General features: G+C 40.0%; 1 protein-coding gene across 1 annotated transcript in view; it reads left to right on the top strand.

Moving 5' to 3' along the window:
* The window catches only part of LOC144514117 (membrane-associated phosphatidylinositol transfer protein 3-like), a 106,161-nt gene that overhangs the window by 72,743 nt on the left and 14,986 nt on the right, over positions 1 to 18,432 (top strand). The window contains exons 6-10 of the mRNA XM_078245313.1: positions 1,776 to 1,965; positions 4,584 to 4,706; positions 5,512 to 5,699; positions 9,909 to 10,066; positions 10,491 to 10,661. Of these exons, the coding sequence (XP_078101439.1) occupies positions 1,776 to 1,965; positions 4,584 to 4,706; positions 5,512 to 5,699; positions 9,909 to 10,066; positions 10,491 to 10,661 (830 nt within the window). The remainder of the gene's footprint in view (positions 1 to 1,775; positions 1,966 to 4,583; positions 4,707 to 5,511; positions 5,700 to 9,908; positions 10,067 to 10,490; positions 10,662 to 18,432) is intronic.

Genomic DNA, 18,432 nt, shown 5'->3' with positions numbered 1-18,432 from the left:
GTAGAGCATAGAAGCAGCTTGATTCAAGTGTGCACTGTTGTGTACACGTCAATCATATTGTGCAGACAGACAGCAGTGATAGTGCTTGATCTTACACTACTGTAGGACAAAGACTGATAGCAAGAGAAAGCAATTAGCCTCCGTCAAAAGATAAACAGACAATTTCAAAACTGTTTTATTTCCATGCTGTATCTTGTTGGCTAGATTCACCTGGGGCTTGTTCAGTGTTCAGTGGAATGGAAAGTGTGCAGCGCCGGTGACTTTACGATGAGGACAGGACAGCTGTGCCCAGGTGTTAGTTATTAGCTAATTAGCTCCAATGTGTGAGCCAACTGCTTAATAAGTATTTCGTCTTTTTAATTTTTACTTGGCTGGTGATAGTCTATATTTTTTTATGTTAATATATCCCATGAAAATAAATAATAATAAATAAAAACCATCATGAATGTATCAGCTTTTGTTACTTTGGCCTGAGTATTTAAAGCCTGATACATGTGATTCCTCTGTGCCATAGAGCTCCATCGTTTCACTGACTGGTACAGTATGTTTCTTCTGTACAATGAACATGGACACTATCATTTATTCTGACTCAGTCTCATACACCGTTGGGTAGCCTGTATTTGTCTGCAGTTAAAAACAGATGTTGTTTGATAAAATGATGTTTACCCTGTTTGAGTTGCTAAAAAACACCTGTTTTTAAAATCAAACTATAAACATATTTGTGACCCATTAAAAACAAAACAAAACAGTTTTGAAGTTGTTGTAAAGCAGAGCCTGGCAACCAGTTGCTCTCCTTGCTTTCAGTTTGGGTGTTAAGCCAGGCTCAATATATCACATATCTATTTCTCTATTGATTAGATTAAACAGAGATGAAATTAATATTTATCGTGTGATACGAGCTGTATCTTGGAGAGCAATTGTGTCCCTTCTAAAATGTTGAATTATGTACATTTTTGTTTCAGTACATCAGAACTGTCAGTCACGTGCATAGAGGTTGTGCCCTTCTGTGTAGTGATGTGTCCATGGTTGCTGACATATTTCAGCCTTGATGTGGCTGTGCTGCTTCATGTAATCAGAGCATCTGATGGATGATGACAGGGTTGGCACTGCTGCTCAAGGAAAGAGTGCAGGGCAACACCATCTTTTACGTAGTGCCTTGCTTGATCTGCGTCTGCACTGTAATTGGGCCACACAGAGTCAAATACACACAAACACACACACACACACACACACACACACACACACACACACACACACACACACACACACACACACACACACATCCATTAATGTCTACACAGCAGTAAAGACACAAAGACACTGCTCTCCTTGCTGATATCTGTGCAGGTTTGCTTGTGTTTTATTCCTTGAGATAACATCCCTCTTCTTCTTATCTTGCTTGCGTACGCACACACACACACACACACACACACACACACACACACACACACACACACACACACAGTAACTTTGTGGAAAGCCTTGCCTCAAATCAGGTGGAGTGCATCGTGGACAGATTGGATCAAACATCAATACATTTAGGAAAGTCAAAGGGACGCGTATCACAAAAAAAACACCTGAGGAATCTTTGATTATAGACATTCAAGGAACAAAACCATCTATTTTGACATTACTGTGCACTAGAAACTGATGGCTGCTATTTTCCAAAGTATGTATGGGAACACTTCCAAAGGGCTTTGTTCATCTGTTGTATTTCTTAGTATACCTTTCTTTTCCCCCTTTCATCCCCCCTCCCTGGCTTCTTCCTCCTCCAGTCTGAACCCATACAGCTATGATGAGAGCTGTGTGTCCAGTAGCGTGGACCACCTGCCCCTGGCTGCCCTCCCGCTCCTCGCTATCGTCTCTCCTCGCTACCAGGATGCCGTTGCCACGGTGATCGCCCAATCCAACCAGGTCTACCACAGCTTCCTGCAGTCGGAGGACGGCCAGGGATTCACGGGTCAGGTCCGTCTCAAGCTTCTTCTGGTTGGAGAAGAGAGGAGAGGAGAGGAGAACTCTAGTTCACTCTAGTCTCTCATCATTGAATAATGAGCTAGAGGCACTTTAATTGAAGTCAATGATTGTCAAAGGAATTTAAGATTGCTTTGGAGTGGGCTGTGTATTCTGTGGGAGCTCAGGCCTTCAGGGGGCTCCAGATGTCTATTGTTTAGGCAGAACACATTTCACTCTCTTGTACATAACAACTACTAGGCTCTTTGTAACTAGTTGTATTTTCTAGTGAGATAATGATCTGTGAGCAGAGTGTTCACAATTGATTTGAATTTGACAGCATTAGGTTCGGGCTCTCAAACACAACTCTTATCAACTCTCTGCTTTTATAATTAATAATAATAGTTTTAACTCAAAGTGTAATTAAAAAGGCAGGTCAACAAGAGGCTGTGGCTCAGAAGGTAGTTGGTTGTCCTTTAATCACGAGGTTGGGGGGTTCGATCCCCGGCTCCTACTAGCTGAATGATAAAGTGTCCTTGTGCAAGACACTGAACTCCCTGCTACTCCTGATGGGAAGGCCAGTGTGTTGTGTGAATGAGAGGCAAATTGTAAAGCACTTTGTCTGCTTAGATAGAAAGGCACTATATAAATGCAAGCCAGTAAGTGGATTTCACAAGTAATTGCCATTTTCATTTATTTTTTCTATTAGCTGCTGTAGATCAGCTGCTGTAGTGCTTGTTTGAAATGAAAACCCTCAGGTTCTCAGGCCTTGAAGGCACATTATTGAGAGCCACTGGTCAATTGATTCCTGATGAGCCAATCAACAACAACAAAAGACATATCTAGGTAATTACACCAATACATGTGTTGTGATTAGGGCTGGGTATCCTCAATGATTTTCCCAATCGATTTGATTCTGATTCACAAGGTCCCAAAACAATCTTTCTTCTGATTCTATTTTATTCCCAATTTGATTTGATTTTCGATTCAATATCAATTAAGTTAGGAACATTTCAGTTACAACACCAATTTAGCTTGGATATGAAAGAGATTCTACAATTGTACAAGGTTCCCTCTAACCTGCTGCATTCTTAAAAGTATCAATGTTTATATTAAGAAGTGACCCCAAAGCAGTTACATTAATGCATTTTTTTATTTAACATGAACACACAATAAAGTGCAGCTCTTCAGACTCTGCAGTCAGTGAGTATTGAGAGACATTTCATTCAGATATCTTAGATAGATAGAACCTTTTAAAATGGCCATGCCAGTTTTTCCCTCACCAAAATGTAGCCTAACCTTGGAGAAGTTGTGTTTTGAGTATGTAGAAAAGTGATAAAGGATAGTGAATAGGAGAATGAATAACAGTAAAAACTACTCTCATTCTGACTCCGGAGTGTTCACACATTGGTTAGAATAGCCATTTCAGTAAGCTAAAATGACAGAGGGGTGTATTTCTTTTCACCAAGTGGGGATATCATAGCTGTTAGAACTTCCCCATATGTCTGACTCTGAATTACAACTCAGAGGCCTATGTGAACAGTTTCCTCACTTGGCTGCTCATAATTACAGTCTGAATGATATGTTGTAAACATGGCAGGAAAAAAATGCTTTATTTGTGAATGTGCTGTTCCACATTGTCCCACAATGCAATGCACATAGGGAATGGAGGACCTGCTCACAGCAGCAAAACATAAAAATAAATTGTGAATGGTGTTGAAAATTGGGACAAATGATTGTCATGCCTTCCTGTCCCAGTGTATTAACTTGTTTTCTTATTTTTTTGCCCGGAATTTCTTTAAATTTGGCACAAACATCCACTTGGACTCAAGGATCAACTGATGAGATTTTGGAGGTCAAAGGTCAAGCTCAATATGACCTCACAAAATGCGTTTTTTGGCCATTACTTAAGACTTCTTACGCTAATTATGACAACATTTCACACTAATGTCTAATAGGATAAAATGAAGTGGTGACATTTTATATCCAAAAGGTCAAAGGTCATCTTCACTCTGACATTATAAAGATTATGCCATTATTCAATGCAATAACTCAGGAACAGAAGGGGAGATATTTGGTCAGAAACTGAATCGGTGACACTAATCCTGCGTGCCCACCTTGAAACTGTGGCAATTGTACTATACATCACATACACAGGTGTTTTTAATTAATCTGGCTGATTAGACCTCTTCCCAGGACTGTGTGGGTGTGTATAGACTGATTGACATCTTCCTGAGTCTCCTGTTAGCTTTGTTGCACCTGTTAGGGCAGGACAAATGACACCTTTATCGTTCTTATTGGTAGATGAAGATTTGTGACCTAATAAATTCCCAACCTAAGCTCCGGGCCACTTTCAACCTGAGCAGAGGTCAGCCACAATAACTGAAATCACCTGTGTGGGTGTTCAGAGGCTGTAAAATGGTTTAAAGTCTTCACTACATATATTATATGAGCCCTGGCAGACATGGATGTAAACTGCAACTTGCCTGGTTGGCAGAGGCATTCAACCACAAGGTGGTAATTCTGGTGTAAATTCCATTCATACACCTCTCTAATTGTCCTCCTGTTAAGTCCTTCACTGTCTGAGTACACCATATGTCGAGGTTGTCTGAATGATATATTTTTCTGAGCAGGTATGCCTGATGGGCGACTGTGTGGGAGGTGTGCTGTGCTTCGACGCTTTGTGCTTCAGCAACCACCAGAGGCCTGGCAGCCCCAACAACAGCAGCAGAAACAACAGCACTGAGAGCCTCAAGGTAGGAGCTCACTGTTACAGTGATGAGATGATGATGGTGATGGTGATGCAAAGACGTGTATGGTGTCCAGGAAACATTTTACTGTTGATACATCATTAAGAGATCACTGCAAATGATCAAGATTACATGCTTGAGTTATACCTTGTCTTCATCAGTGGAGTTGATTGCTACAAGCGTGCACATGTGGCACCACCAGTACTCTCTAGTAAACAAACGGAGACTCTCATACACAACAGTCACCTCGGCTATGTCTATTTCTTGTCAGTTTTTTTAGCACAACACCTCTATCAAAATATAGCTTTTAGAAAATGTCACTGTAAACTAGAGCCAATGTCCTTGGCGCTATGTTTTCTGAAGTCTCATACATAAAAGGTGGAAATACAAGTCACACTGAAGCTGAATTTTGTGTGTGGATCGCCATTTGTTTTCAGTGGGTAATTTGATGGGCATCAGAATGTTTCTAAGCACCATTTTTAGCAGTTTCTGTGGTGCGCATATAACATATTCATCATACTATTTGTACTGAACTGCCCTCTTGAAGCAGCTTGTCATTTAATGTTCTTTTCCCCCTGCTAAGCGTTGCATACTTTCTGTCTGTTGCTTTTTCGCTTTCTTCTCCTCCCTGTTGCCATTCAAATCCACTCATAATATATTTAATCTTGCACAGGCAGGGTTTCCCCTCCCACATTTAAGTGTTCACATGGGAAAACGCATTAACTCCCATGATTATATGTAATTTCCTGATGCACCCACTGCTTTGTGTGTATTAGGCTTTACAGTTGCACACTCTCCTCCTTCCTGTCAGGATAACTTGGGCCTACTCGGGGAGTCCAGCCCGGGTCTGAGTTCTAGCAAGAGGCTCAGCAAGAGCAACATCGATATCTCCGCCCCCAACGAAGGGAACGGTCAGTGCGGGCCGCCGCTCAGCCGTAAACAGAGCGACTCGTATGACGGAGACACCTCGTCCACGGGCCAGCACAGTTTTTTTTCCAGGTGGGACAGCACGCATGAGTATACCCCCACACAAGGGTTGACAATATTTACTGTCAGGAAAAATAACTCTGTCTACCACCTTGACATTCTGTTTATATCAAGGTATCTGCCCATGTAATATCTCTGGATGTATTAGGCCATTACGGGTTATGTTGAACAATTTATAAGTAGGATTCGATGTTTATGATTCAATGTTATGTTGGATTTTTATATACATTTTGCATCATTGAGATGAAGTACTTTGATCTTTCAGGTATTTACTGGATTAGCCAGAGTTTTTTGAACAATCAACACTTTGTAAATTGATTTTCTATAATTTTTTTTGTATCAACTCACATCAATATCATGATACTGTATTACACATATCCTTTGCAATTTAGCGAAATGTGTCACTTGAAAACCTGGATATTTCTCATGTTTCTATAATAGTGGTTATATGGCAGAAATATAAGACCAAAAACACACACTTATTTACACCAGCACACACCCATACAGCTAAGTAAGAAGATGCTTTGGTAAACTTAGATCAGATCTGTCAGTGCAGAAAACAAGAAAAATCAAAAGGATTTCAAAAGGCATTTTAAGGCAAAAGGGACAAATTGTTTTTATTTATTCTCTTTTAAATGTGACCTTGCATGACTTATTTCTTTACTGATCCGTGCACATATGCATGCTTGTGCACACACACACACACACACACACACACACACACACACACACACACACACACACACACACACACACTATAGCGCAGACTGTAATTTTAGATCAGACGGTGAAGAAAAAGGGGTATAAACAAACTGTGTGCAATCAAACAAATGTTGTTTACCAAGTACAGCCCAGTCTGCTACTATTAGTCAATTATGGAAGTACACTGGTGCAAAATGGGATTGAGTGTGTTGTGCAATTAACAGAATTTCACGGATTTACAGCATTCACATTTGACCCAAAACTAAATTTTGTTTACAAAAATACCCATACATTGGCAACAGAAGCACATCAGACGTACAGAGTAGAAATTCTGTCATCCATTTCTGTCAAATAGCATTTTTCGATTCATATGATAACCCAGATGTTGCATGCCGGCCCTCATCCAGGTTTTCCTGGAATGTGTCACCTGTTTCGCCCGTGCTCTTCATCAATATTTGCAGCTTGACTGCCGTGCCTGCCTATCTGCCTCTGCTGGGCTATAAATAGCCTGTTTGCGTCAGTGCCAGCCAGTTTGTGTGGGAGACAGAGCGCTGCGGGTGAATTTAGCTGGGTCTGGGACGGGTGGCTGGAGGGGGTACAACTGCCATGTTGACTCACTTCAAGCAACCAGTGTTCCCATTCCAAATCCCATGCTCCACTAAGCTTACACCAGCACAGTAACAGTCATCAAAGTAAGGATCCCATCGATTCACATGTGTTCACAGCTGTACACCTCAACTTTCACTTCTTGTTACACTCCTGATTAATTAATCCCAAGCCTTGCTGAGTGGAGGGTAACCTCTACTCCTGGATGTGCTCTTTTCCCCTGTACTTCCAAGTGGATATTCCCAGTCAGCAAGAGGGCTTATTAAAGCTCATTTTCACACACATTATCCCATCTTTCAGTATGGCCTATTGAATGGCTGTCTACCTTTTGGTTCACTCCTTCACATGCACCTTGCTCTGCTTTGTCCCTGACTGGGAATTTGCTGTGAGAATGGTCACAACACTGCTATAATGAAAACACAGGAGAGTGCAGCAAGGAGTGGGGCTGGTGTCTTTTATGTCCACCATTTCTTTTACTTTACTGTCCCATTATCCCCAAATCTATCTCTGTTAGGGATGTGTGCTTTGGCTCATTTCACTGATATTTAAACAGATAGTAATACACTCAATTTGAGAAAAAACAAACACCTACAGTGCTGTAAATGGACATAATTGACTAAATTTAGACATTTATTGTGGGAATGCTGTTCAACAGCATTCCAACTATTGTTATTCTGTTCTTTCTTTTTCTTCTTATTTATTCCGTATGCTGTTTGGCTCTCTGTAACTTCTGCATACTTTCAGCTATTAGAACCATTCAACTTTTAAAATATTCAGCTCTTTCAGGAGATGATGGGACTTCTTCAACCTTTTTTCTACTATTTACACTTTTTTAAATATTAAGCTTTTAAACATTTTATTTTAACATTAAAGTCAATGAGAGCAAGCGTCAAATCCTTCAAATCCTATTCTGCTTCAAAATGTATCTCCTCCTGCATTCTTTCACCTACAGAAGTGATTCAAACTTTAAACCGTTCACAAAATATTCAGGTATTCGGGGTGTGCTCAGTGTTTTGATATCTTTTACAGTTTTTGTGAAAAAGCTGTTTAAGTTTAGTGATCATTACAGGATTTTTCTGAGTTTCTAATGAGTGTGCATTGGGCTGCTTAGAGTGATGATGTCATCAATTAGTGTGAAGAAAAAATTATCTTAGTTCCTTCTCTATAAATTGCTCTCACCCACAATTTTTACTTGTCATGCACAAATTATACATCAAAACGTAGGTATTTTTGTCTAGTTTCAACCAATTTGCTCGGTTCTGCGATATGACTTTTGACTTTTGGCTCGGTGAGCTTCCAAATGACAAGCGTTCCACATCTTCCTCCATTCGCTGCCCTGTTTAACATTTAGTGCTGGCTTGGCGCTCCTCTTCCTCTCTGCCATTCTTCTGCTGCGTCTCAGTCCTGCTTGTGTGTGCTATTATAACTAATAACTATTATCACTACTTCAACTTCTTCTTACGGATTTAAGCTATTCATCCAGTATAGCTTTAGCAATTCAGCTATCCAGCATTCCCACGCATTTTCTGCAGGAAATGCATTTTCTAATTTAGTCTAAAGTGCTTAGAAAAAAGGATTATGTGCAGTTATAGGTACTGAAAGGCTAATGCCCATAAGGAAATCTATTTGCCATGCTTCAGTTTGATAGGTAGGCATCAGCATCAGATCTATTTGCTGCGCTCAGTAAAGAGCTGGGCATTTTTGATACACATCATGTGTTCATTGCCCATTATCGCTCATAAAACTATGTCAACCATTTACTAACAGTGAGCCAATGTAATATTTATTTGTCATATTTATTTAACATATTGGTTACAATCTGCAGTTAAATTACAAGTGCTATTCTATAGCTGCTAAAAGAGAAATGTAGCCCATCCAGGCTGCAAAAATAACACTTAACCTTCTGCGCCAACAGGAAATGTTGTATGTGCTGCTGAATGAAAAGTGCACTTGCTAAGAATGAAGAATGAATTTTAATGTCTTTTAATGCCCCAATGCGTCACTGTCTCTTTAGCCACATAGATACTAGTATTTTCTTGGAGTTTGGAGGAAGTTACTTCCTATGAGGATATTTTGCAGCAGTAGTTAATGTTGGCAGACAGACTGACAGTTTCCTAATGGCATGGTAGGAAGAAGTGAAGGAATGGACACATTACGAGAGAAGACAAAAAACAAAATGGAAGCGGAGGCAATCAAAGCACTATTGATTTGGCTTTTAAAGATTGCTGGAGACTGTTGGCTAATCCTTTCTCCCCATGCAGGGCTTTTAATAGGGAAATGTTGGCTCGCTGGAGAGCAGTGAGAGCTCTTTGGGGCTGAGACTTGCTCTGCTGTTTAAACAGCTATAAACATGATGCAGCCTGTGAAGGCTGAGCGAAGAGCTGCTCAGGCTGAGTCATAAAGGCCCGGTGCCGACAATAACCCCAGAGTGTTAGAACTATCCAGCCTACGATTGAATATTAACAAAGCAAAAGCATCACTGACTCCTCTGTGTCAGGACTGAGCCTTTTACCTTCCCAATGTCAACATGCACATTATTGACTTTTAGAATTTCAGATTACCCCTGTTATTTATAAAAACATAACTGTAAAGTGCCATTAAAAAAATAAGCCACATTTACTGGCTTTTACTTTTTACTTATTTACTTCAACAGTGATGAACAATATCAAATGTTTCCAAAAAACTACTCAAAGTAAATCTGCATTACTACGTTATTGCTGAATAAACCACTCTCACAAAATCCTCATATGCCTCCTTCCTATCTATTTATTGGCCAGTAGTGGCTCACAGTAACCATTGAGTTTGAGGATAGGGAATGTATGTCAGAGCAAGCATCCAAAGAGTGAAGGACCGCACATTTGGCAGGTAGGCCATGGCGACAGACAGATACCATTCTACATTTTGTGTCCCCAGTTTGATGAAGGACAATGTGGAGGTGCGTGGAGGCAGTAGCACCAGTCTGATGTTGAATCCCGGTCAATTTGACTTTGAAGTGTCAGACTGCTTCCTGTTGGGCTGTCCGCTGGGCCTTGTGCTGGCCATGAGACGCACTGTGCTGCCTGCTGTCCAGGGTAAGACTCAAACACATGTAACGTATATCGGGGAATGCAATGTGCCACGTCCACACCTCTACACAAGTGCAGTATGTGCACAAGCACTCACAGATGTTTTTATCTATTTGTTTTACTTTCTATTTATACTGTCTTATTATAAGTGGCTCACTTGGCTGTAAAGCACTTAACTGCACTAACCTGTACAAAAGGTGCACTACATATCAAGTTTGACTGATTGAAATGTGACTGCAGTACAGCTACATACAGTAGCTGGATTGTTTTTTTTTTTTCTTTGAAAATAATCGTTTTTAAAATGATCAGATTAGTTTTGAACAGATTTTCAGCTTGAAATGTTATACTTTATATATATATATATATATATATATATATATAATCCTGTTCCTAATGGCTTTGCCTATCCATTGTGTTTTCTGACCCTCAGTGAGTCAGCTGCATCCAGCCTGCTCTCAGATTTTCAACCTGTTTTACCCTTCGGACCCTTCAGCCTCCAGACTGGAGCCGCTGCTGCAGCCTCTCTTCCACAAGTTGCCACCATATGCTGTGCCGCGCTATCAGCGCTACCCTCTAGGAGATGGACGCTCTTTGCTAATAGGTAGGATATGTGATTCAATTCATGAGCATTGGGAGATGCAAGAGCAGCTTGTCTTGAATATTTCATTGGTTCATCTATTTTCTGGTATAATTGTATTGCCGTATTAATTACCTAACAGATTTTGCATTTCAAAGCTGGCGTGAAATCTTCAAGGAATTCTGTTAGTGGGACCAGATTACAGCAGCAGAGAGATTCTATGACTTAGTAATGTGAATGTACACATGTGCACACAGAGCCTGGATCCCGTGTGTGTGAGCTTGTACAGCAGAGTCAGAGCTAAATTCTGCCCCCAAAGCCTGAAGTTTGAAGTAATTATACTTCATCTTCTTGTGGTGCAGTACCTTTAGCCTGCCACCGCTCTCTGAGGATCCGGCACAATATGTGAGTCTGCTAGTAATGGCACTGTACTACTGTAATCCCCCTCGAGGGCCTACTTGGAGAGACCGAGTCCATAATGAGCCCCTGATTTATTTGAAGCATGTTTTAGCCCACTTTTGGGACATAGAGACTCGCTCTAAACAGCAGTGATGACGTATCGCCTGGTTCCCCTGCCCCTTCATCCAACTACCTCACTGAGAGAAAGCAGGCTAAGGACTGAGCTCTTGAGCTAACAGCCTGCGAGCACGAACTCAGATCAGAAGATCAGGCTCTGTGGGTTGCAGCAAGGCTTTGATAAATTCTATTTATTCTCTTACTCAACACCTAATCATAAGAAATATGTATAACTCAAAGCAGACAATCACTATTTAAAATGATCAATCAATCACTCATTCACTCACTCACTCACTCACTCACTCAATCAAAATCATTAAACCATTCTTCACAAGTTGGATTTGTTTGTTGAGTAATCGGGGTGTTTGGCTGGTGTGAACCGTCTGACCCATGATATTAAATAACCCAGTCTTTTTACCCGTGTAAACTGGATGCCCAAGCTGTGATTTATTAATTTAATCATGTTCAGCCAGGCACCAGTGGGATGCTTGATGCCTCTAAGAGCCAGTGGTGCAGATAAAGGTGATGGAGTGTAAAGGCAGACACACAGCGTATAGGCTTGCAGCTATAGCGGGTTTTAATTATGGGTTTGCATCCTTGTTCCATTGATCGGGCTTGGAGGCTGTCCAATTATGTGTTAAATTAAAAACCAACGACAGGTGCACATGGAGAGACACACTCGCTCACACAGACACACAGAAGAAACATTGGCACACATCACCCATTTCCTGCTCTGTAATATGGTAATTAGTTGTTATGAAGGTAGAGCCAATCAAATCAGGCTCTTGTGGGTATGACTTTGACATCCACACCCGTCTACAGTGGAGCTTTCATTATGATGAATGCTGCTGATGTAGAGAGAACGAGCCCTCTTTCTAATGATTCCAGCTATGGTCCAATGGGAAATATGATCATCCAAGACAACAAATGCACATGGAATTATAGTCATTTTATCAGTATTGATCACATGGCTAATGGAACTTTAATGTCAATATGATGCTGTATCTTTTTCTCGCCATGAAAATTGCTAATAGGATAGGCTAGTGTGTGCAGGCAGAGAGCGTGGCAAGAACTGGAGGGGAGGGAGCGGAGTTAAAAGTCTCCATCTCTTTAAGTCCCAGAGATGTTTCAAGGCAACATTGCAATCATCCTCCCTCACCTTGTGAATCCTCTGCTTGATCTTTTCTTTTACCTCTGTCATCAGATGTTTCACTCTCCCCTGCCTCGTGTTTAAATCCTAATCTTTTGGTTTCCCTACTGGTCATTTATAATGGTCTTGGTGTGTGCACTGTATCTATTTTTTAACTTTAGTTTTTTGTTCTCTGATTTACAAACACACTTTCACATTTGTGATCGCCTTTTTATTGCCTTGGTGTCTGCCTTTGTCTCGTCTTTACTGCTAGCCCTTGCAGATTTTTGATGCTCCTCTCTCTCTCTCTCTCTCTCTCTCTCTCTGCTTCTTCATCTGCACACATCAGAACAATCACTCCCTCCCTCACTGTCTCTCTCTGCTTATTGTGCTGTGAAAGAAAGACAGAGCTGTGCTAATGTTCCAGAGACTGAAAGCGAATAAGGCCCCACTTAGGTGTTGGCAGGGCTCATTATTGATAACAGATTGCAGTGTGTTTGTGAGCATGCATTCTCTTCCCTTACTTGGAAATCTCAGAGTATGTATAATTGCTCAAATCACTGCAAACAGTACATACAATGGCCCTGTCACAACATTTTGATTAGAGAATATGTATTGGGTTTTGTGTGACATTCAGTTGTCATCATAATGGTCCAAGGTCTAGGTGATTTTGGCACAGAGTTATTAACCACACCTGATTGTGTGTGTGTGTGTGGGGGGGGGGGGAAGAGAGAGCGAGAACACCTGCCTGGCCTTATAAAAATCTGCTTAGATATTTCACAACCTAAAATCTGTAAGAATTTAAAGATTTAAATCAAGGAATGCTGTCAGATTTCAAATAATTGCAAATACGTTTCTGTCAATTACTTCTATGATGTATTAATTACAGTAATGTTTTACTTTCTAAAATGTCAGGAAATTATATTAAACCAATCATAATTTTCCAGAGCCCAAGGTGGTTCCCATAGGGCTGCAACTAATTGTTTTTATTTACTATCATGCCTTCCACCATTGTTTTGTTTTTTTAACTATTACAAACTTAATATAGATAGTATTTTTTTTTTAAATCGATTAAATGCAGATTAGTTTTCAGATTCATTGCTTGGTCTATAAATAAAAAAAGAGGTAAAAATTCCTATCTCAATTTCCTATAGTGACGTCCAAAGTGCCAAAAACCCAAAGATACCCAGTTACTGTATGTTAAGACAAAAGAAAGCAGTAAACATTAGAAACTGGAACCATCGAATGGTTTTACTACAAAAATTACTTAAACAATAAATTGATTATTTAAATAGTTAGTCGATCAACTTATCAATTAATCGGCTAATCGTTGCACCTCTACTTCACATTTATTGTTTTGACCAACCGACAATCCAAAACAAGTTTTCCATTTGTAATAATGTAAAACAGCAAATATTTGAATTTGAGAGGCTTGAACTGGCACATTTTTTTGCATTCTTGCAATATAAATTATATTATTATTATTATTATAATGAATTGATAACTTTTTTAGCTGTACTTTACAATATCGCTGTTTTGTAAAAAGTCAAAGTAAACAAAAAACCTTTTTTTCTGTCACTATTTCTTCCTTCAGCCCCAATGTTCATTCATGACACCTGCGTGGACAAATCAATCCAACTTAACGTCCTGTCAATCAAAGCCAGGGCACTCTCAGTTGTTTTAGAACAGGCAGCAGAATTTGCTCTCTAATAACGTTAAATGATGAAATTGATGTGGAAATGTACCAGTGAGGAGCGTCTCTCGCACTCAGGATGGTCATTAATGGCAAAATAAGTTTTAAAATCCATCAGCGATGCAGTCTGTGAGAGAACATAAAAGTCTTTCTCGCTATTATAACATTTTTATACCTCACCGCTGTGTGCTGTCATGCTTTTATAAAGGCATAAGGAACATTAACGTAAAAGTCACGTACTGTATGTCTAACACTGGGATTAAATCCAATTAATTTGAACCTGTACACTAAAGTAAAGAAATGATGCAGTGTTTTTCCTTGTATGCTAAATACCAAAGCAATATTTTTTATTTAAATCTATCTAATACAGTGAGATATATCTGTAAACTGTATGTAGCCTACATGTGTGTGTTTCTGTGTTTGGGGGGAAGGTAACCTGCACGTCACATGCAGAAGCCACATGAAGAATGCTTTAGGCCTGCACCGCCTTTGACTCTCTTCCTGCTTCCAGCGTTGGCTACATGATTGCTGGATATATAAAACTAACGTTTCTTTCCTTTCCTGGAGCCCAAGTGGATAGCTGAAAGGAACATTGTGACTGTTGTGTGGAATAAGGTTGGCGAAAAAAAGGCCATACACTTTTCAGTATCTATTATTATTTTGCTAAGAGGAAACTTAATAAAAAGCCATTTGCCAACACTAGATAAGTATTAAGTATTAAGTTGCTGTGAGCTGTAGCATCTCCAGCACCCAGAGACCAATGTAACGGTACATATAGTTAATGCCCCACATCACTTGTGACAGGTGTATCACCCGTATCACCCTATCAGGAGTAAATAGTTAAGGTCAAGATAGCCTATCCGGTGTGAGGGTGGTGGGGTGAAAAAGAGAAGAAAAGTGTGGAGTTGTGGGGGCTAGTGGTGTGCGATACTGCCAAATTTAGTATCGATCTGATACCAAGTAAATGCAGGGCCAGTATCGCCAATACCGATACGATACCGATACTTTTTAATAATTACGGTGGATGCATCATCAAATTGTTAAATCTGAATGAATTTTCATGACCTTTAAGTGGTTTTGTGATTTTTCCTTTGGATTATTAATAAGATAAAACCCAGGACAGCATTTTCATATGCTTGTATAAATGTGTTGTGTAACCACTGTATCTTATGGACGTTTTACAAATTATACAGCTTGGCGCTCCTCTGTGTGTGTGTGTGTGTGTGTGTGTGTGTGTGTGTGTGTGTGCATGCGTGCATGCGCTGCTGGTCGCTGCCGGGCCTAGCTGCTTGTTTGCCTGGTGCCGCTGAGTCACGTGACGATACAACATCAAATCACAAGACGGGGGAGGAGGAGCAAAATGTGCCTGTTCTGCACAGACACAGACAGCCAGGTCGCCTCTCTGATGAAACCGCAACTGGAGAGAAACTAAAACTAAAGTATCAATCTCATTACACTATTATTGATCAATATCAATACAAACATTGATATCGATATTATCAATATTTGGATCGATACCACCACCACTAGTGGGGGCGTAAAGGAAGGTACGCCGAAGTTTACTGGAGAGCCCCACTCTTGCTTGAACGGAATAAAAAAGAACCAAATTATTGTGTGATGGACGGACAACAAATCGGAGTTGCTAAGCTTTAAGTAAGGGCCGAATCTTTTCGCGTCGACTAGGACACATTTCCTCAGCTGAACAAAGGTTGGCGAAGCTATTAGCAATAGCGACGGAGTCTTTTGATGTTAGCCGCCCTCCGTGTGGCCTTGATGGTAAAAGGGTTAGAGTTGGGAAAGGAGTGTCGTCTAATTTTAAGTTTAGTTAAGCTCTAAAGGAGAGTTTTCGCGACTGGAAGGAGTTGAAGAGCAACCTCGCCTTAACACAGACCCGCACCTGCAACTTAGAGAACATTATCCTGTGAGTGAATATCGAAGTTAGGATTCCCTGCCATCCAGATGCCATCTCAGCGATTCACCCTGATTTTATCTGCAGCACACCGTTCTGAATATTCTGTCGTCACGGATTTTCGTTCATTACTTTACACCAGAGACTGAGGTATGGCTATGGTATGGTTTATTTTTTCCTACTTTGACCGTGGACTGGGAGAATCAGCAGCTAAGGCTGTAATACTGTTACGGACAATATACTTCTGCTGTCATAGACTCGAGGAGCAATTTTCAGCCGACTCAAATCTGCACCTTTGGAGGGACAGTGAGTGTAAACAAAAGTGATTCTGGTTGAACTTATTGATTGCTGAACATTTAAGGATAATTAGCATGTTCTGTTAAACTGTCAATAATTTACTAAAACTGCTTTGGGTTTTGTTGACTGCAAGCTGGTGTTTATTTTTCTCTGTGGAGTATCTGTTAAAAACAGTTAGGGATTGTCTACAGTGAGAAACATTTTTTTTGAAAAGTATTTTTTTTTCTGTCACATTGAACCTTATTTGGTTTTATGTGTTTTGGGGAGTAATTCCTGCAATAGCAGAGTTGAAACTAGTCAAATGTAATCGGACTAGGTTTGATTTACAACATTTTAAAGGGTCAATCAATAAATAATTTGTTGAGATATCAGCTGTTATTGCAAATTATATTGGGTTTATATTGCTCCGGAGTAGGGGCGTCCCACCTATCGAGTTAGGTATAGGATACAGGGGGGAGATTGTGCAAACCTTAAATTCGGTTTAGGAGCACATCACAATTCAGGTGGTCGCCGTGTTAGAGATACGAGTCCTGAAGCCCATCCTACCATACTCTCATTGCTTGACGTTGATCAGAGAGATCAGCATCAAGAAAAACATTAAGTGCACAATATGGGGTGAATAACATGTTAATTGCGTCCTGCTGTTCAAAACTCAATCGTCATTCCTTGCTTGACTAGTTATGCCTGTTACCTTGCATGTAGTTTGCCAACATTTGCCATCTAATGAGAGAAATGGCATTTTTTTGACTTGCAGTGCAGAGCAGTGAAGTTAGGTGTATATGTTGTCAGGGCAATGCACAAGCAGTGTTGCAGATGCTGGTCAGTGAGGGATATGTGATTGTGAGTTTTAATGGCATTCATGTGTGAGAATGACGACTCACAAGTGTATATTGAGCCAAACATTGTCAGAAGAAAAAGTGCAAAAGTTTCTTTTTTCCCAATATCCATGCCACTCGTAACGATGCCGTTCGTTGCAAAGTAGCATCAAAGTTAGCATGCGTTGTCTTGAAATTAGGGCTGTCAAATGATTAATTTTTTTTAATCGCGATTAATCGCTGAAGTTCTATAGTTAATCGCGATTAATCGCATATTTTATCACTCGCAGATTAAAATTCTATTATTTTGCTTTTCAGAACAGTTTTTAAGTCCATATTAACAATGGAAAGCCATTCTTACCAGTGGATCTTGATTGGGAATCAAATGAATGCAAAGAAAGTTACTTTATGAACTTGATTTTAAGATTTGTAATTATTTATTTACTGTAAACAAAAGAAAAATGTGTGAATCTGTCATTATTGCACAATTCCTCCAAGTACCTAACTAAGAAACAAAAAATCCCTATCCTTACCAGATTCCATCTAGTGTTTAGTAACTTCCACAGCATATTTCCACATGTAAATGGGTGAATTAAGGGTTTATTTCAACCAAACCAGAGTGGTGATTGTTGGAACAGTGGAAAGATGAACCAAGATGGCTTTTTTGAAGTTTTATTTTTTTATGATAAAAGCACTGATTATTTACATGGAGTCTGGTGGGTTTGGTGATGGAGATTTCGGGGCTGTTTCATGTTAAACTAAAAGGATCTTACTCTTTAACTAAAAGGTCTATCTCTGTCCCATAATGTTGTTTGACACTTAGAATAATAATCTGAGTCTTTCAGCGGCAAAAACAGAACTTTTAGTGGACGCTAACTGATTTATATTGGACCAGTTTCAGAGATGATTGTTCCTATCAGTTTCTCCCTGTAAGGGCCTTTTTCTTTTGCCGCCTTATTCTCCATTTCTTCTTAATTCTTAATTCTTCAGTTTGCTAGGACCAATTCTGTTAGTTTTTTTTGCCATCGACAGTACTCATAAATTTATAGTGATCAAGATTAACGTAAAAATTGCCCGGAGTTCTCCTTTAACATACTCAAAAACTCAGCAAAATTGGCGGTCGCATCAAGCCTGGTGAAAACTTACGTATTTTAAGGGTTTCGGGAATAGGCGCACAAAAATGGCTCACTAGCGCCCCCTACAAAAACCCCTGCAGTACGTTTCAAGTAGACTAACAAAATGTAGTACACATATGTAGCATGTCAAGACATACAAAAAGCTCATTAGAGCCATACCCTTAATGCAACAGGAAGTCCGCCATTTTGAATTGAAAGTTCGAAATTTGTGTGATTTTGGTCATTGATTGATTTGATCATTTCCACATGTCGTACTTTTACAAACTCCTCCTAGAGATTTCGGACGGTCGTGCAAATGCA

This window comes from Sander vitreus, chromosome 3 (assembly GCF_031162955.1).
Source record: "Sander vitreus isolate 19-12246 chromosome 3, sanVit1, whole genome shotgun sequence".
In the NCBI taxonomy this organism is placed as follows: Eukaryota; Metazoa; Chordata; class Actinopteri; order Perciformes; family Percidae; genus Sander; species Sander vitreus.
Note: the sequence above shows the minus strand (reverse complement) of the source record. Positions and strands in the feature narration are given on the sequence as shown.